General features: G+C 44.8%; 3 protein-coding genes across 3 annotated transcripts in view; 2 read left to right on the top strand and 1 right to left on the bottom strand.

Moving 5' to 3' along the window:
• Positions 1–1,720, bottom strand: part of VSIG10 (V-set and immunoglobulin domain containing 10) — a 20,822-nt gene extending 19,102 nt beyond the window's left edge. The window contains exon 1 of the mRNA XM_070762868.1: positions 1,605–1,720. Within this exon, the coding sequence (XP_070618969.1) occupies positions 1,605–1,674 (70 nt within the window). The 5' untranslated portion in view covers positions 1,675–1,720. The remainder of the gene's footprint in view (positions 1–1,604) is intronic.
• A 4,672-nt stretch (positions 1,721–6,392) lies between these two features.
• On the top strand, positions 6,393–12,909 carry PEBP1 (phosphatidylethanolamine binding protein 1). The gene is made up of 4 exons (XM_070762869.1): positions 6,393–6,664; positions 10,418–10,527; positions 10,657–10,757; positions 11,802–12,909. The coding sequence occupies exons 1-4, from the start codon at positions 6,452–6,454 to the stop codon at positions 12,017–12,019; spliced, it is 642 nt and encodes a 213-aa protein (XP_070618970.1). The 5' UTR covers positions 6,393–6,451; the 3' UTR covers positions 12,020–12,909.
• Positions 12,910–15,058: 2,149 nt separating this feature from the next.
• CHCHD10 (coiled-coil-helix-coiled-coil-helix domain containing 10) lies at positions 15,059–22,916 on the top strand. Its single transcript, XM_070762281.1, has 4 exons — positions 15,059–15,211; positions 20,205–20,433; positions 21,618–21,768; positions 22,716–22,916. Exons 1-4 carry the CDS (start codon positions 15,171–15,173, stop codon positions 22,733–22,735), a joined length of 441 nt encoding a protein of 146 aa, XP_070618382.1. The 5' UTR covers positions 15,059–15,170; the 3' UTR covers positions 22,736–22,916.

Raw genomic sequence — 22,916 nt, 5'->3', positions numbered from 1 at the left:
GACTCATCCTGCTCCATTAAATCTGCATCCAACCGTACCGTTCCTCTCTCAGAACTCTGCTTATAAACCTATCTTCTATTCACTCTTTCTTTCTCTCTCTCTCTCTTTCCTTCCCTTTCCCTTTGTTTCACTTCCTTTCTCCCCTCCCTCCCTCTCTTACTTTTCTTTCTTTCCTTTCTTTCACTTCCTTCCTTTCTCCCTCTCTCTCTCCCCCCTTCCTTCCTTGCCTTTATTTTTCTTTCCTTCTCTGATTCCTTCCCGTTCCCTTTCTTTTCTTTCCTTGCTTCCTCCCTCTTTGCTTTTTTCCTTCTTTCCTTTCCTCTCTCTCTCCTTTCTTTCTCTCTATCTCTCTATCTCTTTCTTTTTCTTTCCTTCCCTTTTCCTTTCCTTCACTTTCTTTCTCACTCACTCCTTTTCTTTTCTTCTTTTTCTTTCCTTCCCTTTCTTTCACTTCCTTCCTCCCTCTCCCCTCCCCCTCTCTCCTTCCTTCTTTCTTTACTTTCTCTCTCTCTTTCCTGTTCTCTCTCTCTTTCTCCCTTCCTCCCCCCTCTCTCCTTCTTTCTTTCTTTACTTTCTCTCTCTCTCTCTTTCCTGTTCTCTCTCTTTCTCCCTCCCTCCCCCTCTCTCCTTCCTTCTTTCTTTATTCTCTCTCTCTCCTGTTCTCTCTCTTTCTCCCTCCCTCCCTCCTCTCTCCTTCTTTCTTTCTTTACTTTCTCTCTCTCTCTTTCCTGTTCTCTCTCTCTTTCTCCCTCCCCCTCTCTTCCTTTTCTTTCTTTACTTTCTCTCTCTCTTTCCTGATCTCTCTCTTTCTCCCTCCCTCCCTCCCTACCGCTCCCTCCCTCCCTTTATTTTTCTTTCCCCTCCCTCCCTCCCTCCCTTTTCCTTTCTCACAAAAGTGTTTTGCTTTTCCTAACCCAAATAGGGCAAACTCCCTCACCCTCGCCATAAAACCCAACCGTTAGGAAAGCTATCAAACAATCGTAGAAAAATTACGCATCCGACATCCTCCCCTCCCGCCCCAATTTTAGACTTCAGGGAAAAAAACAAACCAGAGCAGGCAATTGTGACCGGAAGCTCTTTCGAAGCTGGGGGGGGGGGGGGCACAAAACAAATCAAAATATGCAACATTCTTGAAAATTTTGGAGTTGTGAGTCGGGCGGGCGGGGGGTGGGGAGAGACGAAGGACCTCATCAACCCCTCTAAATCCCGACCGGTTTAAAAAAGTCGGCGGAACAGGCGCCCTCTTTACGCAAAGCGCGCCCCCAAGTCGGGTTTTATTGCAGGCGGGAGAAGGCGAAAGGGGGACGGGGAAGGGGATCGATCCCGTCCCGCAGCAACTTCGGAAGGGAGGGCGAGAGTTACATCCTCCTTTTTTGGGGGTGGGGCAGAAAAAATCCAAAATAAAGGCGCCCTCTCCTTCGTCCTTTAATGGAGAAGGATCCTGGCCGTGCGTAAAGATGCTTTCACTGGGTCCCCCGGCTAGTTTAGTCCCTTCTTCCAGGGGAATCTCCTCGTGGTCTCCTTTCCAACTGGGATCCCCATCTCCCCCCGCCCCACCCGGGCTCAGCTGCCACCTCCAACCTCGCCACCTGCCCCGCCGGTACCTGAAGCGCCGCCGCGCCCGGGAAGGGCCAGGAGGACCAAGAGGACGCAGGCGGCCGCCTCGCTCGCCATGTTAAACTCGGACTAAGGGAACCGAAGCCAGCCGGCTCAGCTCCGCGGGATTTACGGCTGGGAGGGCGGGCGGTGGGGATGGAGAGGCGGGGAAACTCTCTCACACACACCCCGCCCGTCCAAGGCGGAGCGGCTGCGGGCGACGTGCCCGCTTAGTTTTTACCTGGCGGCTGCAGGTGAGTGGGAACTTCCCAGGTGGTCCTTCACTTATGGCCAAAATCGAATCCAATGTTGGTGCGGTTGAGGGAGGTGTTGCTGGTGAGTTTGGCTTTGGCCCCATTTTTATTATTTATTATTATTATTGATTGATTGATTGATTGATTGCCTCGGATTGTGGGGACAATATGCTGGCTCTATTTAAAAAGTGCTATTGCTAACATGTTGTAAGCCACCTTGAGTCTAAGGAGAAGGGAGGCATAAAAACCGAATAGAAAGAAAGAAAGAAAGAAAGAAGGAAGGAAGGAAGGAAAGAAGGAAGGAAAGAAAGAAAGAAAAAGAAAGAGAAGAAAGAAAGAAAGACATAAATATTTCTTTGTCAGGTACATATCGGTGGTATGCAAAGATACAATATTTATATATTATATATATTTATATATACATGATACTAGTAAGAGAGAAATATTTAGGACAGGGGACAGAAGGCATGCTGGTGCACTTATGCATGCCCCTTACTGACCTCTTAGGAATCGGGAGAGGTCAACAGCGGATAGTCTGTTTTGTAAAGTTTTGGGGTTCGGTGATGATACTATAGAAACTGGTAGTGAGTTCCAGGCATCAACTACTCGGTTACTAAAGTCGTATTTCCCGCAGTGAAGTTTGGAGGGGTTTACTTTACATTTGTATCTGTTTTGTGCTCGTGTGTTGTTGTAGTTGAAGCTGAAGTGGTCATTGACGGGAAGGACGACATAGTCTCCCGAAGGCGACATAGTTCTAAGCTTTCTAAACCTAGGATTGTGTGAGTCCAGTTGCGTAGGTAATTCTGTCGTGAGTGGAGGAGTGGAGGGCTTGCTTTGGCCCCGTGTTATGTCGCTAAGGGAATAATTGCGGCTGTTAAGTGAATCTGGCTTCCCCGTTGACTTTGCTTGTGGGAAAGTGTGCTGGAAATGCAAAAATAGTACCAGGGACCTATTACCACATGTGGTGGGAATGCCTGAAGGCCTGTGATTTTTGGAATAGAGCAAAACAATGGTTAGAAGAAATATTAATGTTGAAGATAGAGATTAAACCCTGTATCAGTGATGGAGAATCTATGGCACAGGTGCCACAGGGTGCCACACAGAGCTATATCTGCTGGCACGCAAGCCATTGCCCTAGCTCAAACTCCAACATGCATGTGTGTGTCGGCCAGCTGAATTTTTGGCTCGCACAGAGGCTCTGGGAGGGCATTTTTGGCTTCCAGAGAGCCTCTGGGGATAAGGGAAGTCTGTTCGAAGCCTGGGGAGGGAGAAACGCAAGCCTACTGGGCCCACCAGAAGTTGGGAAACAGGCCATTTCCAGCCTCCAGAGGGTCTCCGTGAGGCAGGAGAAGCTATTTCTCGCCGTCCCCAGGCATTGAATTAATGGGTGTGGGCATGTGTGCACAGTCTTTTGGCACCCAAGGAAAAAAAGATTCGCTATCACTGCCCTACGCTATAGGTAAATATGAAAAGGGAACAAATAGAGACGGTGTTGATAAAGAAAATGTTGGATTGTGCAGAAATGAGAATTGTAGAATGATAAAAGAAAAGATAAAAGAAAAGAATTTTATACCCTGTGGGAATAATTGTATACATGGCTTGAAAATAATAATAATAATAATAATAATAATAATAATAATAATAATAATAATAATAAATAAATATACAAATTACTAGCAATTAGTAATTAGTGGTTATAAGAGTTTTGTGTGAATATTATATAAAGTGTAAGTAAGTAAGTAATGTTGTGTAAGTGAAGAGTTATTTGAATGGTTTGTCAATGCCTTCCATGTGTTTTTATTGTTGTAAAAATCCAATAAAAATTATGATTTAAAAAGAAAAGAAAAAGAAAAGGAAAAGGGAACACTATATAATGGTACCTCTACTTTAGAATGTCTCTACTGAAGAACTTTTCTAGATAAGAACCGGGTGCTCAAGATTTTTTTCCTTCTACTTAAGAACCATTTTCTACTTAAGAATCCGAGCCCGGAAAAACTTCCCAGGAAATTTGAGAGTGGCACGAAGACCCGGCCAGTTTCCTGACATTCCCTCTTTAATCCTGGCCATCTCGGGCTTTTCTGGGCTGCCAGAGGAGCCTTTCAGTGGCGCTTAAGGAAGCTTTGGCAGTCCAGAGCGAATGAAGCATTTTTCCTTTCTCTGGGCGCTTGGAGAGGGAATAAAGCACTTTAATGTGGTGACTCCCACGTTCTGCCTCCTATACACCCGGCGTGAGGTTGCCTCCCGGAGCATCTGGCAAAAGGGGTCACTCACCTCACCTTCTTCCTTCGGCAGCGACTGTCCTCCTCCTCTTCCTCCCACCCAAATTCCGAGCATTCATTCATTCATTCATTCATTCATTCATTCATTCATTTATTAATTAGATTTGTATGCCGCCCCTCTCCGTAGACTCGGGGCGGCTCACAACAAAATAAAACAGTTCATGATGAATCTAATAATTATAATTTAAAATATTTTTAAAAACCCATTACTAAGCAAACATACATACAAACATACCATACATAAATTGTATATGCCTGGGGGAGATGTCTCAGTTCCCCCATGCCTGACGACAAAGGTGGGTTTTAAGGAGTTTACGAAAGGCAAGGAGGGTAGGGGCAGTTCTAATCTCTGGGGGGAGCTGGTTCCAGAGAGTCGGGGCCACCACAGAGAAGGCTCTTCCCCTGGGGCCCGCCAACCGACATTGTTTAGTTGACGGGACCCGGAGAAGGCCCACTCTGTGGGACCTAATCGGCTCGCTGGGATTCATGCGGCAGAAGGCGGTCTCGGAGATATTCTGGTCCGATGCCATGAAGGGCTTTAAAGGTCATAACCAAACACTTTGAATTGTGACCGGAAATTGATCGGCAACCAATGCAGACTGCGGAGTGTTGGAGTAACATGGGCATACCTAGGTAAGCCCATGACTGCTCTCGCAGCTGCATTCTGCACGATCTGAAGTTTCCGAACACTTTTCAAAGGTAGCCCCCATGTAGAGAGCATTACAGTAGTCGAACCTCGAGGTGTTGAGGGCATGAGTGACTGTGAGCAGTGAGTCCCTGTCCAGATAGGGCCGCAACTGGTGCACCAGGCGAACCTGGGCAAATGCCCCCCTCGCCACAGCTGAAAGATGGTTCTTTTATTTCTTTCCTAATGGGTTTGCACCACATTATTTGCTTTTACATTGATTCCTATGGGAAAATTGCTTCTACTTAAGAACGTTTCTACTTAAGAACCTGGTCATGGAACGAATTAAGTTCTTAAGTAGAGGTACCACTGTGTTTATGTAGAGATAAAGAATTGTAGTTAGGAGGATAAATAGAGCCTCAGTGGCGCAGTGGTTAGAATGCAATACTGCAAGCTACTTCTGCTGATCACTGACTGCCAGCAGTTTGGCAGATCGAATCTCAGTGGGCTCAAGGTTGACTCAGCCTTCCATCCTTCCGAGGTGGGTCAAATGAGGACCCAGATGATGATGATGATAATGATTATTATTATTATTATTATTATTATTTGATTTGTATGCCACCCCTCTCCGTGGACTCGGGGCGGCTCATAGCAATAATAAAAACAATATACAGTAACAAATCTAATAATTAAAAAACTAAAAAACCCTTATTTAAAATAAAACATACACACAGATTGTTGGGGGTAAGAAGCTGATTCTGTAAACCACTTGGAGAGGGATGTGTAGCACTGTAAAATGGTATATAAATATAAATATAAATGCTAAATTGAGATGCTCATGCACCAAGGATCCCATAAAACACAAGCTAATAAGGTTTATTAACATCTCCTGCCAAAAGGGTTTTGTTTATGGGACTCATTATGATTCAGGATAGACAGATAGTTCTTTCTTTTCTTTTCTTTCTCTCTCTTTCTTCCCTCCCTCCCTCCTTTTCTCTCTTTCTTCCCTTCCCTTCCCGTCTCTTTCTTTCTTTTTCTTTCTTTCTCTCTCTTTCTTCCCTCCCTCCCTTCTTTCTTTCTCTCTTTCTTCCCTCCCTCCCGTCTCTTTCTTTCTCTCTTTCTTCCCCTCCCTCCCTTTCTCCTTTCTTTCTTTCTTTCTCTCTCTTTCTTCCCTCCCTCCCGTCTCTTTTTTCTTTCTCTCTCTTTCTTCCCTCCCTCCCTTCTTTCTCTCTCTCTCTTCCCTCTCTTTCGTTTTTCCCTCCCCCTTCTCTTCTCTTCTCTTTCTTTCTTTCTTTCGTCTCTCCCCCCCTCCGTCCCTCCCTCCCTCCCATCGATCCCTCTGTGAAATCCCAAAGCGGGCAATGATATTGCTTTGGAAAAAGTATTTCACCTTTTCCCCACCCCCTTTTACAATCACTAACGGAATATGATTTCTGAGATGAATTATCATCATAGGAGTCTAAAATTGGCAACGCCGGTGTGCTTTTCATCGCTGTAAAAACAGCTGCTCAACTTCAGCACCTTTAAACTGGCTCCAGACAGCATTCCGGGACTTCAACTCCCAGAGCCCCCTTCTTCCGGCAGGGCCGACCCTCTGCTTCCCACCTCGGCCAATAAGGAAAGGAGGAGGAGAGGTCCGCTGCCCGGGATTGGAAGAGCGACCCGCCACTCCGAAGCCTCCCCCGCAGTAAAGCTCTATGAGCCTCGCGCGCTGCCTTTGCTTGCTGCAGCGAGCGGGGAGGAACTTCTCGAGGACTCGTCCCTTTGGTGCAACCATGCCGGTCGACTTGAGCGGCTGGGGAGGCTCCTTAAGCCTCCCGGAGGTGGAAGAGAAGCCGGTGCATCCTCTGCGGGTCCGCTACGGGTCGTTGGAAATCGAGGAGCTCGGCCAAGTGCTTACACCCACTCAGGTAGCTTAATGGGCCGCGCACGCGGGGTTGCAAAGTTGCATGGCCTTTTTTTGCAAAAACGGACGTCCCCTTTTCTCGTCCTTTGTCCTGGAGGAGCTGGGGGTGTTTGCACACGTACCCCGCCCTCGAATTTCCATGCACGTTCCCCTTCCCCTTTGCACACCCGCGCTTCCAAATTGCAGTCTGCATATGTTCGCTTGCAACGGTTAAATATAGGGGGAAACGCCCCCCCGCCCCTTTAAAGGGGCTCGGAAATGCTCCGATTTGCAGGATTCAAATGCATTGCGTGACATGATCCCCCCAAAAAAATATGCAAAGAAAGAAAGAAAGAGATAGATAGAAACAGAGAAACAGATATGAAGATATAGATATGCAATTCCGTTATACAGTATAGGATCCCGCAGTTTCTCCCTCGTTGCAAAACAGCCGACGTGCCCCAATTGCAACCGGGGTTGCAAGTGCCGTTTGGATGCCCTCTGGGGACTCCGGCTAAGGGAAATCCAATTTATTATTATTATTTTTTAAAGCATGCAACTGAACGTGGTTGATGGTCTCCTGCCTGGCTAGGAGGCCCGAGAATCCTGTGCGTCCTTTTGCAAAAAATAAAAAAGACCCGCGATCTTTTTTTTAAAATGCAAACGGTTGTTTGCAAAATCGTGGTTTGTTTTTTTTTTTAGCCTGGCTTTAAAATAGAAGAGAGAAGAGCAAGGTGCAAACACCCCTAAAAATATAAATGCGCCCCTTGCCAAAGATGGCATCTTCCCCAAAGAGAGGTGGAGAGACCAAGGGCGAAGTTGTTCTCCCTTCTCCTCCCCCTCCTGGTGCAAGGCCTCTGCAAGGCCCCGGGCTCGGGTGAAGGCCATGCGCCTTGCAACATCGAAGTCCTGGAGCCTTGAGCCAAATTGCGTGCAATATAAATGCGTGCCATGCAAAATCGTTTGCTTTGACAGGGAGCCATTTTAAGCCTTCAGGGAGGCGTATTTGTTTATTTGTTCTGTCAAGTACTTATTGGTGGTATAGAAAGATATAATAATACACTGATGGTGTTACCCAGTCAGGTAATGAAAGGTCTACAACAGTGGTTCCCAACTTTTTGTTTGTTTGCCATGCCCCACCTAACCATCTCTAAAATCCTGAGGTCTACCCCCCCCCCCATGAGCCGCTCCGAATCTTCAAAGAGGAGCGGCATACAAATCTTAAATAATAATAATAATAATAATAATAATAATAATAATAATAATAATAATAATAATAATACTACAAGCATGACATGATGTTGTGGCACAGATGATCCATTGGAACTTGTGCCGGAACTACATTTCCCAGTGGCAAAGAACTGGTGGGATCATAAGCCCGAAAAAGTGGTCGAAAATGAGCAAGCAAAACTACTGTGGGACTTCCGACTTCAGACTGACCGAATTCTGAAGCATAAACACACCAGACATCCTGATTGTGGAGAAAAAGAAAGTATGGATCATCGACATTGCAATCCCAGGGGACAGCAGAATTGAGGAGAAGCAGCTAGAGAAATTAGTGAAATACGAAGATCTAAAAATCGAGCTGCAACGACTCTGGCATAAGCCAGTGAAAGTGGTCCAGTGGTACTTGGCACGTTGGGCGCAGTGCCAAAGGATCTCAGCGGACATTTGAAAACCATCGGAATTGACAAAATCTCCATCTGTCAATTGCAAAAGGCTGCTTTACTGGGATCGGCAAACATAATTTGCCGCTACATCACGCAGTCCTAGGTGCTTGGGAAGCGCCCGACTGCGCCCGACTGGGGATGAAATACGAAATCCAGCATAGTGATCTCATTTGCTGTGTTGTATTGACATAATAATAATAATAATAATAATAATAATAATAATAATAATAATAATAATAATAATAATAATAATAATAATAATTCTTATTATTCAAACAATGGAGGAAGCCTAAAAGGCCGTTAACTAGGTTTAAACAAGTTTCCAATTGCCCCCATTGAAAATGCAATTGCCCCCCTTTGGGTTGTGAGCCCCACACTGGGAACCAGGAGTATACAAGAAACCACCAATCTCAAAAGGCACCAAACATTCCACAGGCTGTCCTTCCTCCTCCTCCCCTTCCTCCTCCTCCTCCTGCTGTCTCGCACCCAACACTCTTCTAGCACTGATGATGTTACCTCATCTGGTACTGAAACATCTCAAAAAAAAATCCACCAAGCTCAGCACCAAGGACCCCACAGTTCAAATACCTTAAAAGTGGCTGAGATTGAGTAGTGCCGCTTTAAACATCACTTTCCACCTTCTGGAACAGGAAATGCTTTTTTTAAAATTATTTTGCCCGTCCCTCATTTGTTGAAAATGCAGAGGGAGAACTGAATTAGTCAATGTACATTTCTTCTGCTGTCTTTCTTTCTTTCTTTCTTTCTTTCTTTCTTTCTTTCTTTCTTTCTTTCTTTCTTTCCTTACTTACTTACTTACTTCCTTCCTTCCTTCCTCTCATTCTCATCTCCTTCCTTCCTTCCTCTCATTCTCATCTCCTTTCCTTCCTTTCTTCCTTCCTTTCAATTTTTATGCCGCCCTTCTCCTTAGACTCAGGGTGGCTTACAACATGTTAGCAATAGCACTTTTTAACAGAGCCAGCATATTGCCCCCACAATCCGGGTCCTCATTTGACCCACCTCGGAAGGATGGAAGGCTGAGTCATCCTTGAGCCGGTGATGAGATTTGAACCACTGACCTACAGATCTACAGTGATCCCCCGGTTATTGCGTCCCCGACCATTGCGAACAGGGTAATTTGCGATTTTTGAACCCGGAAGTCAAAACACCATCTGCGCATGCGTGCCCTTTTTTTCTATGGGCACGCATGCGGAGATGGCGCCCGGCAGATCAGCTGCTGGGCGGCTTCCCTGGGTCTTCCCCCTCTTGCTGGCGGGAGGGCGAGCGGCGGGCATCAGCAAGGAGTTTCCCCACCGCCCACGCAAACTCCTCGCTGCCGCCCGCCCTTCGCCCGCCCACGCCGTTCATTCTCGCCGCTTCCCACCTGAGTCCTGAAGCGAATTCGCTTCAGGACTCAGCTGGAAAGCGGCGAGAATGAACGGCGTGGGCGCGGGACGCGCGAGCGGGGCGGCGGACAAGCCATTCGCTAGCGCTCGCTCTCGCCGCTTTCTACCTGAGTCCTGAAGCGAATTCGCTTCAGGACTCAGCTGGAAAGCGGCGAGAGCGAGCGCCCACGCCGTTCATTCTCGCCGCTTTCCACCTGAGTCCTGAAGCGAATTCGCTTCAGGACTCAGCTGGGAAGCGCGAGCGAGCGGCGCCAGCGAACGGCTTGTCTGCCGCTTGCTGCCCGCTAGCGAGGAGCCGAAGATTGGGGGTGGCGCGGCTGTTTTAAAACGTCGCCGCCGGCATGGGGGGCTTCCTAGCAGCCCCCCAAACCCGGGTTGGGGGTCCGGGGGGTGCTGGCAAGCCCCCCATGTCGGCGGCGACGTTTTAAAACAGCCGCGCCGCCCCCAATCTTCGGCTCCTCGCTAGCGCTGCGGAAGTAAAAACACCATCTGCACATGCGCAGATGGTGTTTTTACTTCCGCAGCGCTACTTCGCGAAAACCCGCTCGTTGCGGGGGGTCCTGGAACAGAACCCTCGCAACGAGCGGGGGATCACTGTACAGCACTCTACCTGCTGTGCCACCCTGGCTCTTCTGGTTTTCTCTTTTTGGTTTCCCCCCTGTTTTTAAAAAGGAGCAAAATTTTTATTCTTGTTTATTTGAGCAGGTCAAGAATCGGCCGAGCCTGATCGAGTGGGAGAATTGCAACCCCGATAAATTATACACTTTGGTTCTTACGGATCCTGATGCTCCCAGCAGGAAAGCACCCAAATTCAGGTGAGTGAGTTGGGGGTGCTTGGAAAATACTGGGAGACCCTGTGAAAGAGGCACATTTCTTTGCATATTGCAAGCTGGGATTTGCAGATGCAAAGACCCAATTCTCTTCTCCCTCTCTCTCTTTTTAAGGGAGTGGCACCACTTTTTGGTGACCAACATGAAAGGCAATGACATTGACAGTGGGCACGTTTTGTCTGACTATGTTGGATCTGGGCCTCCCAAAGGAACAGGTAAGCGACCAGCGAGTCCCTTTCAAGAGAAAGTGAGTAGTTGCTCTGTGCTTTATCTTTCAAAAAGTGGTTACTGAACAAGTATCTCAATTTACAATTAGATAGGTAGGTAGGTAGGTAGGTAGCAGATGCATATAGATAAATGATAGATGATGATGACGATAGATAGACAGATAGATAGAATATAGATAGTAGACAGATAGATTTTAGATAAATTGGATGGGTAGATAGATAAACGATAGATAGATAGATAGACAGATAGATAGAATATAGATAGTAGACAGATAGATTTTAGATAAATTGGATGGGTAGATAGATAAATGATAGATAGATAGATAGATAGATAGAAGATGCATATAGATAAATAAATGATAGATGTGATGACGATAGATAGACAGATAGAATATAGATAGATAGTAGACAGATAGATTTTAGATAAATTGGATGGATAGATAGATAGATAGATAATAGATAGATAGATGGTAGATGATTGACAGAGATAATAGACAGATGATAGATGATAGATAGATAGATAGATAGATACATACATATAGATGGTAGACGATATAGATAGATGATAAATAATACATAGTAAACATGATAGACAGCAGACAGATGATAGATGATTGATAGATGATACAAAAAGATAGATGATAGATGATGATAGATAGATGATGGATGCATGATAGTAGATGGATGGGTGATAGATCCATCCATCTTCCTTCTATCCATTCACTTCTCCCATCCATCCAATTCCTTTCTCCCATCTATCAATCCATCCATTCTCCCTCCCTCCCATCTATCCATACAATTTTCCATCCTCCCATCCCTCCATCCTATGACCTTTCCTCCTATCTATCCATCCTCCCATCCACCCTCTCTTCCATTGTCCCATTCCTCCTCTCCCTCCCCTCCATTTTTCTCTCCCATTCATCCAGTCCATCCTCAATAGGCCCCGAGGAGGCTGGCAGAGGGCCGGATTGAACCCTTGAATTGAAAGTGTAGGGTTTCTGCTTCTCAATTTTCCCCCCTGTGCATTTTCAGGCCTTCACCGCTACGTCTGGCTGGTTTACGAACAGCACCAGCCGCTGACTTGCAACGAGCCCATCCTGAGTAACCGTTCGGGAGACAAGCGTGGTAACTTCAAAATACTGACCTTCCGCAAGAAATACAAGCTGCCTACCCCTGTAGCGGGCACCTGCTACCAAGCCGAATGGGATGACTACGTGCCAAAACTCTACGAGCAGCTGTCTGGGAAATAAAATGTTTCGTGCCCTAGTTCCTCTTTCTTGGAAATTTCTCCCCTTTTGGCCTACTGAAAACAAATTCCCAGTTGAATGGTAATATGAATTAATCTACGTTAATTCATTACGGGGCCATTTAATCAGCAGCTTTTATGGTTTTAAAAGCTTTTAAAAAAGCTGCAAATGAATTGCACATCCCCTTGTTACTTTTGGGAAGCTTCCATCCTGAGAATAGAAAACACCCATTTCTAATAATGATTTTAATATCGGAGCAGCTTAGCTGGCTTTGAAGGGGGAGTCAATGCAATGATAACGACAGTATTTCTAGCCAGCAATGGGATTGTGGAGCCCAATGCATTTGGAAAGTGCCGGAGAAATTGAGAATATCATAAAACTGGAAAAATAAGCATCTCTTATCCTAAGTTTGAAACACCATGGTTTGCAACTAAAGCTATTCTGTAATCTCTGCTTCCAGTGATTTTCCATTAAAGAGGAATTTGGCTACGGATCTTAAGTTTGTTTGCAATTTGGTTATCTTGATGAACTCTTGCTGTAACTGGATATTAAAGGTCTTGTGTTTGTTTTAGAAAGCCGGATTGTACAAGTTGGATTTCTCCTCGTTTTACCGATAATAATTTCTGGATAGCATTTTTTTCTTCCCAGCTAAATTGCTGTTAAATAGAGTACATTGGATGTTTCACCATATTTCATATTTAGTATACTTATTCCCTGATACTGTAGCTGCCCGTTGAGAAGCAAAAGTTTCTACCTTTATCAATTTGCTTTGCTCTTGTTGAGAAATTTTCCATTAAAAATGAGGGTTGCCTTCATATTTTATACTGTTCTTTCATAGATACCTAGGCTGGATTAACCCAGAATAAATTCAATTCTAAAGCTTGGCTCATTAACCGTGTTAGGCTTTTAATGGCTTAATCATTCACTTAAACCCAGTTCTTTTGGTTTGCTTAGTGACTATATAGATAGTCTTTGACTTATGACAATTGAGTGCCAAATTTCTGTCCTTAAGGGAAACATGTAAATTAAATCATTTAAATTAATATCAATTTAAAGGGAATTTTGCCCTACCTTAGACCTTTCTTGCTACAGTTGTTGAACCACTGCAGTTGTTTAGTATCACAGTTGTTAAGTGATCAGGCCTTCCCTTTTTGCTTGTCAAAAGGTCGCCCAGTATACGGCAGCTGTCATAAATGTGAGTCTTTTGGCAAGGATAGAGTAGAATAGAATAGAATAGAATAGAATTTTTATTGGCCAAGTGTGATTGGACACAAAGGAATTTGTCTTGGTGCATATGCTCTCAGCGTACATAAAATAAAATATACATTTGTCAAGAATCATGTGGTACAACACTTAATGATTGTCATAGGGGTCAAATAAGCAATGAAGAAGCAATATTAATAAAAAACTTAGGATATAAGCAACAAGTTACAGTCATACAGTCAACATGGGAGGAAATGGGTGAAAGGGATGATGAGAAAAAGTAGTAGAATAGAAGTGCAGATTTAGTAGAAAGTCTGACAGTGTTGAGGGAATTATTTGTTTAGTAGAGTGATGGCGTTCGGGGGGGAAAACAGGATCTGAATTTGATCACATGAGCAACAGTTGTGAGGGTGAAAAACGGTCATGTCCCTTTTTTTCAGTGCCACAGTAACTAGTCACTAAATGAATCATAAGTTGAACATTTAAATATGTTAAAGGGTTAACTAAGGTTCGGGGAGAGAAGTGTTTTTAATAGGAAAGGGAACCCAAGAACAAGGGGGCACAATCCGAGGTTAGTTGGAAAGATCAGAAGCAACGTGAGAAAATATTATTTGAAAGAGTCGTAGATGCTTGGAACAAACTTCCAGCAGACGTGGTTAGTCAATCCACAGGAACTGAATTGAAAGATGCCTGGGATAAACATATATCCATCCTAAGAAAATACAGGAAATAGTATAAGGGCAGAGTTGATGGACCATTTCTGCCGTCAATCTTCTATGCCTCTATGAGGACTAGTTGTATGATATTAGGCAAATTGGTTTGTTTCAAGGGCAAGTTCCTCTTAACTGCCTATATACTGGTGCGCTGATTTGCACAAATTGCTACGTAGACTTGCACACATCTCTTGCATGATTTTGCTTTCGCGCATGTGCAGGGGGGCAAAAAAGTGCCAAAATCTCATGAGGGGATGCTCTCAGGCATGTGAATTTGGTGGGGGGGGGTTTACTTCCACGCATGCTATAAGCAAAAAAAAAAAATGTCGAAATTGCACGTGTGTGAGCGTCCTCTCGTGAGACTGCTTCAGGGCATGTGCAGAAAACAAAATTAAGCTAAATTTTTGTGCTAGGCCCAAGGCCAAAAAGTGCCCAAGGAGCCATAGATACACAAAAAGTGAAGAGTGGACACCTCAGTTCCTCAGAAGTAGGGAGCCAAAATTCTTTTGTCACCTTTTTAAATTAATTCTTCCCTCAATTCTTCCCTTCATTTTCCTCCCTCCCTCTCCATTTCCCTCTCTCCTTCCCTCCCACTTTCCTTCATCCTCCCCCCGCCATTTTCTTTCATTTCCCTCCCTCCTCACCCATTTTCCTTCCTCTAATTTTCCTTCTTCCCTTCATTTCCCCCCTTCTCCTGCCTTCCATTTTCTTCTCTCCTTCCCACCCATTTTCCTCCTTCCCTTCAATTTTCCTCCCTCTTTCTTCCATTTCCCTCCCTCCCATTCCTATTCCATTGCGTATTTTTACTGGAGACGTGTTTTTATTTTTAAATACCTCAAGAAAGAAAACGACCGAAAGGATAGTCCATAAACGGAGAGGGGCGGCATACAAATCTAATAAATTATTATTAATAAATTATTATTGAGTCCCGCGAGAGACTGGTTGGGTCGCTCTAACCTTTTTCCTAGCTCTGCGGCGAGGCGAGGGCAGTCGCCCGGAGCTACTGCCTTACGCCTGCGCAGAAGGGCCTCCCCTTGGAAACACGTGGGGGGTGTTCCAGGGGAGGCGGGGCGAGAGCGGCGGAGCTCCTGTCTTACGCCTGCGCAGAAGAGCCTCTCCGCCTCCCGCTTTTGGAAGCACGTGGGGGTTGTTCCAGAAGGCGATTGCGTCACACACAGCCAGGTTCAAGGAGATTCCGGGCGTCTCTGCCGGTGCAACCGCAGCCGCCGACCTCACCCATGCCCAGGGGCAGCCGGAGCGCGGCGCCTCGCCCCGCCAGGTAAGGGGAGGGGGGGAGATTTAGCCCAGTTTTTCTCTCCTTAAAAAAGGGGACTCTTTCGACCCCCCCCCCGCCGGTCAGAAGCCCAACGACCCATCTCCAAGGTCAGAGAGCAGGAGAAGCGCTCTGTGCATGCTCATGAGAGCCTGTCTTTATTTATTGATTTTGTCCAATACACAATGAGGGTTTTAGTGGGTATATACATAGTAAAATACATGATGACAGTTATAGAGGAGATACTCCTAGTAAAATATATCTATGAAAGAATAGAAAAGAAAATATAGTAATAGAACCTATCAACGAAAGAATAGAAGAGAGATATAGGAATAGAAGAAAGGTATAGGAGATATAGGAGAGCAATAGGACAGGGGGACAGAAGGCACTCTAGTGCACTTGTACTCGCCCCTTACTGACCTCTTAGGAATCTGGATAGGTCAACCGTGGATAATCCAAGGGTAAAGTGTTGGGGGTTTGGGGATGACACTATGGAGTCCGGTAATGAGTTCCACCCTTTGACAACCCGGTTACTGAAGTCGTATTTTTTACAGTCAAGTTTGGAGCGGTTAATATTAAGTTTAAATCTGTTGTGCGCTCTTGTGTTGTTGTGGTTGAAGCTGAAGTAGTCGCCGACAGGCAGGACGTTGCAGCATATGTCTTTGGGGAGGACAAGGGGGTGCTTGGGTTTAAAAAGTTGCAAGTGGGGTCTCAGCCAATTTCAAAAGCTTTTGAGTTTTCTGTCTCTCTTGGACTCTTCCCTCGAAGGAAGGAAGGCAGGAGCGCTCTGTGTATGCTCAGGAGAACTTCGATTTGGGGAAGACAAAGGAGGCGCTTGTGTTTAAAACATTACGGGTGGGATCTCAGCCAATTTATATTTATATAAATAAATAATTTATATATATATAAATAAATAAATAAAAATATTTTATTTCTATAATTTATATTATTTATATAAATTTTATATAAATAAATAAAAATAAATAAATACATTTCAAAAGCTTTGGGCTTCCCTCTCTCTCTTTATTGGACTCTTCCCTCCAAGGAAAGAAGACAGGGAGCCCTCTGTGTATGCTCAAGGAAGCTTCGATTTGGGGGAGGATGAGGGGTTGCTTGTGTTTAAAAGGTTACGGGTGGGGTCTCAGCCAATTTATATTTATTTTTATAAATAAATAATTTATATAAATAAATAAAAATTATTTCATTTGTATAAATTTATATTATTTGTATAAATTATATATACTGTATATATATCTCACTTGTTTTTGCTGAAATTTTAAAATTAAGGGAGACTAGTATAGCGCTATTTCAGCCTTGTTCTGGCCTCATCAGCTAGCCTTACCCTTACTGGGATTTGATCCTGGGGCCTCTTGCCTTGTAAGGCAGAGAATTAACCTCTAGGGCTAGGCCACCAGATCTGATCCCTTCAGCTTTGTAACAGGGAGGGGCTATATGTTTTTTCTGTTGGATTACCCTGGTGTGTGTGTGTAGATTGTTCTGAGTTCGGGTTTTGCCCCGTGTAATATTTTGAGTGTCTATGCGACGTTTCGGTGAAATCACATTCACCATCATCAGGCTGAAGTTTTAAGCTTCGTGCTGCTGTAAATTTACAGCAGCACGAAGCCTTAAAACTTCAGCCTGATGATGGTGAATGTGATTTCACCGAAACGTCGCATAGACACTCAAAATATTACACGGGGCAAAACCTGGACGTTTCCCTCCAAGGAAGGAAGTTGGGGAGCGCTCTGTGCATGCTCAGGAGAGCTCTATCTTTGGGAGAATGGGGGGCTGCTTATATTTAAAAGGCCACGGGTGGGGTCTCAGCCAATTTCTAAAACTTTGGGGGTTCTCTCTTTATTGGACTCTTTCCTCCAAGGAGACATGGAGCGCTCTGTGCATGCTCTGGGGAACCCCATCTTGGGGAGGATTGTGTTTAAAAGGCCACGGGTGGGTCTCAGAAGATTTCAAAAGTCTTTTGGGGGGGGGGCTCCCTCTCTCTTGGAGTCCTCTGTCCATGCTCAGGGGTATGGGATATTGCTCTCCTTGCACAATGACAAAAATAAAGTGGCAAAGTCTACTTAAAGCTCCCCAAAGAAGCTTCCAGGCAGACGGATCAGCTTAGAGGTGTCCCTATTTAAATCGTGTGTGTGTGTGTGTGTGTGTGTGTGTGTGTGTAAGACTGCATTACTTCTACTATCAGTCGATAGTATCATCCTTCCTATCACCCATCTCTTCCCACTTATGATTGTATGACTGTAACTTGTTCCTTGTATCCCTTATTATTTATATTGATATTGTTTCCTGATTGCTTATTTGTACTCTATGACAATCACAATTCTTGACAAATGTCTCTTTTCTTTTATGTACATTGAGAGCATATGAACCAAAGACAAATTCCTTGGCCAATAAAGAATTCTATTCTCTTCTGCTCTGTTCTGTTCTATTCTTCTCCTATTCTATTCTATTCTATTCTAGAGAGAGAGAGAGAGAAAGAAAGAGAGAGAAAGAGAGAGAGAAAGAGAAAGAAAGAGAGAGAGAGAAAGAAAGAGAGAGAGAAAGAGAGAGAGAGAGAAAGAGAAAGAAAGAGAGAGAGAGAGAAAGAAAGAAAGAGAGAGAGAAAGAAGAGAGAGAGAAAGAGATGAGAAGAGAGAGAGAAAGAGAAAGAAAGAGAGAGAGAGAGAAAGAAAGAAAGAGAGAGAGAAAGAGAGAGAGAAAGAGAGAAAGAGAAAGAAAGGGAGAGAGAAAGAGAGAGAGAGAAAGAGAGAGAGAGAAAGAGAGAGAAAGAAAGAGAAAGAAAGAGAGAGGAGAGAGAAAAAGAAAGAGAAAGAGAACAAAAGAGAAAGAGAACAAAAGAGAAAGAGAGAGAGAAAGAAAGAAAGAGAGAAAGAGAAAGAAAGAGAGAGAGAAAGAGAGAGAGAGAAAGAGAAAGAAAGAGAGAGAGAGAAAGAGAGAGAAAGAGAAAGAGAGAGAGAGAAAGGAAAGAGAAAGAGAACAAAAGAGAAAGAGAGAGAGAGAAAGAGAAAGAAAGAGAGAAAGAGAATGAAAGAGAAGAGAGAAAGAGAGAGAGAAAGAGAAAGAAAGAGAGAGAGATAGAGAGAGAAAGAGAAAGAAAGAGAGAGAGAGAAAGAGAAGAGAGAAAAAAGAGAAAGAGAGAAAGAGAAAGAGAGAGAGAGAAAGAGAAAGAAAGAGAGAGAGGGAGAGAGAGAGACCCTTCACGTGGCTGTGTTGTATAGGACCTATTTTGTGAAAAAGTTTGGGAAAGAATTTCTGTGGAGATTCGCATTCGGGTCACATTTTCCCCAAAGGTGCTTTACTAAAAGGCAACGGGCCTGCCTTGGGGTTTGGTTTTTTTTGCTCTTTCTCCTTTGAAAACATTTCTCTTCTCATCCAAGAAGCTTTTTCAGTACCATAGAAAAGAAAATGAATGTTTTTAAAAGGGGGGAGGGAGAGAGCCAAGAAAGTCAAGGTCGCTTTTGGAAAATTACCTGTGACACATTTAGGCAAAACAGGTGACCTGGGTGGATTATGAGTGAATGGAAAAAGGAGATTTGTTCGTCCAGACTTGCTGGACTTCGGGATGATTCAGCTAAAAAGGGAATCGAGGTCAGGTGAGACACCGAATATAAGCTGCTGACCCGAAAGCCACACCGAGGAAGAGGTTGCTGGGAGAGGGAGGTTTTACTGCCTGCTCAGCCGTGGAGGCTTTTTTGCATAAGCCAATATAAGCGAATACAATCCTCAGTTGTATAAGCAGAGAATCAAAACCACACGAAGTCTTAGTAGCGCTTTATAAATCCGTAGTAAAGCCACACCTAGAATAACCACATGCAATTTTGGTCACCGCATTACCAAAAAAACAAAAAGATGTTGAGGACTTTGGGAAAATTGGGTGGAGCTATGAGAAAATAAGAGATATTTGGGGGGGGGGGCAGATATAGAAGCAATTTTTCCCATAGGAATCAATGTAAAAGCAAATAATGTGTGCGATTGGGGAAACCAGAGGGAGGGTGGAGGCCCCGTTTCCTCCTAGGAGATTCCTAGAGAGGCCTCACGGAGGCTTCTCCCCTGCCTTTTTTCGGCTCTGTTTCCTCCCAGGAGATTCCTAGACAGGCCCCATGGAGGCTTGTCCCCGCATTTTCCGGCCCTGTTTCCTCTCAGGAGATTTGTTTGTTTGTTTATTTATTGGATTTGTATGCCGCTCCTCTCCGTAGACTCGGGGCGGCTAACAACAGTAATAAAAACAGCATATAACAATCCAATATTAAAACAGTTAAAAACCCTTATTATAAAACCAAACATACATACAGACATACCATGCATAAAATTGTAAAGGCCTAGGGGGAAGTGTATCTCAGTTCCCCCATGCCTGGCGGCAGAGGTGGGTTTTAAGAAGCTTACGAAAGGGCAAGGAGGGTGGGGGCAATTCTAATCTCTGGGGGGAAATTCCCTAGAGAGGCCCCACAGAGGCTTCTCCCCGCCTTTTCCGGCCCAGTTTCCTCTCAGGAGACTCCTAGAGAGGCCCCACAGAGGCTTCTCCCTGCCTTTTCCAGCCCGGTTTCCTCCCAGGAGATTCCTAGAGAGGCCCCCCCAGAGGCTTCTCACCGCCTTTTCCGGCCCTGTTTCCTCCCAGGAGATTCCTAGAGAGGCCCCACAGAGGCTTCTTCCCGCCTTTTCTGGCCCTGTTTCCTCCCAGGAGACTCCTAGAGAGGCCCCACAGAGGCTTCTCCATGCCTTTTCCAGCCTGGTTTCCTCCCAGGAGATTCCTAGAGAGGCCCCACAGAGGCTTCTCACCGCATTTTCCGGTTACAGTTTTGGAGGCTCGTGTTTGTTAAGTGGAAAATGGTTCTTGAGAAGAGGCAACAAAAATCTTGAACACCCGGTTCTTATCTAGAAAAGTTCCTAAGTAGAGGCCTTCTTAGGTAGAGGTACCACTGTACATGCATACAAACGAACAAATGCTGCAAAAATTCACCTTCTCCCTTTTCTCTCTCCATCCCAGCAATGCAGTAGCTTCTCACGCTCCTCTTCCTGCTCATCCTCCTCCTTCCGCCATGGCCGCCCCGACTCAGCCTCAGCAACCTGGCTTGATGGCCCAGATGGCTACCACAGCAGCAGGGGTGGCCGTGGGCTCCGCCGTGGGCCACGTGGTCGGAGGCGCTCTGACGGGAGCGTTCAGTGGCGACAGCAGCTCCTCCCAGCCCGCCAAAGCGGCTAGCAGCCCTGTTCAGGTGAGACTCAAATTTCAGGCCCCGTTCCCACAACACGTACAATGGAGTCAGGTCTGACACGTGACATGAAGCCGTTGAGTAGCGTTGGTGGAGGCTTTTTTGGGAGATCATCCTAGTGGGATTTGTAGGAAAGGAGGAAGGGGAGCCTGGGAACGTGGTTCTCGGAGATGATGGACCTTGTCAGTACTATGTACAGTAATCCCTCGCTACTTCACGGGTTTTCAAAGGGGGCTTAAATCCATTGAAAATTTTACATCCATTAAAAATGCATAAAATTCTTCTACAGTACTACCGTACTCTATTAAAGAAACTGGTAGGATATCCCATGTAGTCCCAGCTGAGAAACATTATAGAATGACTGTTTAGTGCAAAGGCTGGGTTTTAAAACTCCAAATACTTGTTAAAGACAAAAAAATATCTTTCCTCTACTTCACGGGAATTCGTTTTTCACGGGTGGTCTTGGAACGCATCCTCCATGAAAAACGAGATATTACTATAGAGTAGTACCTCTAGATACGAGCTGCTCCACATGCGAGTATTCCAAGTTATGAGCCACGACAGGAGCGAAATTTCTGTTCGACACTCGAGCTCAAATTCGGGATACGAGCCGAGCTTCCACTAGGTGGCGCAAGAATCCTTGCTTCTGGTTATCTCGGCGGGGGGGGGGGGGAGAAACAAAGTCTAAAGGCATTTGTTCGAGATCCGAGTTGATCCGACATACGAGCTCGGTTCTGGAATGAATTAAACTCGTATCTAGAGGTACTACTGTAGTTCACATAGTACCGACAAGGTTGGGTTTGTCAATATATGAACTAACCAGCAATGTATGTTTGAAGGAATTAATATAATGGTACTTCAAGAGTTAGTGCTGCAGTTAGCCATAAAAGGGAGTCAGATGTGTTGCTCTGCTGGGTGGTTGTTGTTGGCTTTAATGGTTAGTCTTGCTATTGCTGTGTGCTATATATTACTCTGTGATAAAATATTGGTCTATGTACTTGCTGTGTAATATAGTGTTTCTATGTGTAGTATACAGTTTCTACTTCTTTTATCCAACCATCAATAAAACAAACCCCATGTTAAAAAGTATTCTGTATCTTTTAAAAAAATCTTGAATGTCAACCTATCCATTTCTGCACATTCTAGCATATTTTTTAAAAATTGCATTTTCTTCTGCCTCTTCCTAGGAGTCCAGGCAGATTCCAAGCCACCAGCCATCTCAGTATGGCCCTTGCCTCTACGAGATGAGGCAGTTCCTGGATTGTGCAACCAACCAGAGTGACCTGACCTTGTGCGAGGGCTTCAACGAAGCCTTGAAGCAATGCAAGCAAGTCAACGGTGAGTATTAACGAGGTGGAAGAGAAAGGAGACGTGTCGGCGAAGGTTGGAAGGAGTCTGGTTGCTCCACCACTTATGAGAAAGGCGTTAGCTTTGGTGAGCTGCATTTCACTTCCTCAGATGCCCCAAGCAGCTAGATTGATGGAGGATTTAAATTAGGTGTGTGAGTAAGGAGTCAGGTTGTTTAAGACACCTCCATACTGTGAGGGTTGCCCAGAAAGTAATGTACCACATTTTTATTTCTTTCCTCACCCCATTCCATCCAAAACAGTATAACTCCATCTGTCACATCCTGGACCTTCACCTCCGTCAATCTCATAAGTCAATGGTCCTTGTCTGTCTTTCTTTCTTTCTTTCTTTCTTTCTTTCTTTCTCTTCCTTCCATTCTCATCTCCTTCTTTTCTTCCTTCCTTCCTTTCCTTTCTTCCTCATTGTCATCTCCTTCCTTCCTTCCTTCCTTCCTTCCTTCCTTCCTTTCATTCTCATCTCCTTCTTTTCTTCCTTCCTCTCATTCTCATCTTCCTTCCATCCTTTCGTTTCTTCCCTTTCTTCCTCATTGTCATCTCCTTCCTTCCTTCCTTCCATTTTCATATCCTTTTCTTCCTCTCATTCTCATCTTACTTACTTCCTTTCCTTTCTTTCTTTCCTCATTGTTATCACTTCCTCCCCCCTCCCTTCCTTCCTCTCATTCTCCTCTCCTTCTTTTCTTCCTTCCTCTCATTCTCATCTTCTTTCCTTCCTTTTCTTTCCTTCCCTTTCTTCCTCATTGTCATCGCATTCCTTCCTTCCTTCCCTTTCACTTTTACTTTCCCAAATAAAGATCTGGAATCCCATTCCCTGTCCATCCTTGGGTGCAATTTTTGGCCCTGTTCAGCCAGAGTGTCTCCATCACTTTTATGAAAACGTCTGGCAGATTGACGTCAACTTGTCCTGTCTTTCTTTCGCAGGTGTGGCTTCCCTTTTGTGAAGACATGAGAAGAGCCAGCACTGAGCCACAAGGGATCCCAACAGGGACAAGATAATTAGCCAGCTCAATCTGGTTTTCCCAGTTGTAGATTTGTAAGAAAGGAAAGGTTTTAAAATGCAAGGATAAATTGATTTTTGTACAGAGGAAAGTCCAATAAAAGCAGATGGTTTATTTAAAGCTA

The sequence above is a fragment of the Erythrolamprus reginae genome, chromosome 10 (genome assembly GCF_031021105.1).
Source record: "Erythrolamprus reginae isolate rEryReg1 chromosome 10, rEryReg1.hap1, whole genome shotgun sequence".
Taxonomy (NCBI): Eukaryota; Metazoa; Chordata; class Lepidosauria; order Squamata; family Dipsadidae; genus Erythrolamprus; species Erythrolamprus reginae.
Note: the sequence above shows the minus strand (reverse complement) of the source record. Positions and strands in the feature narration are given on the sequence as shown.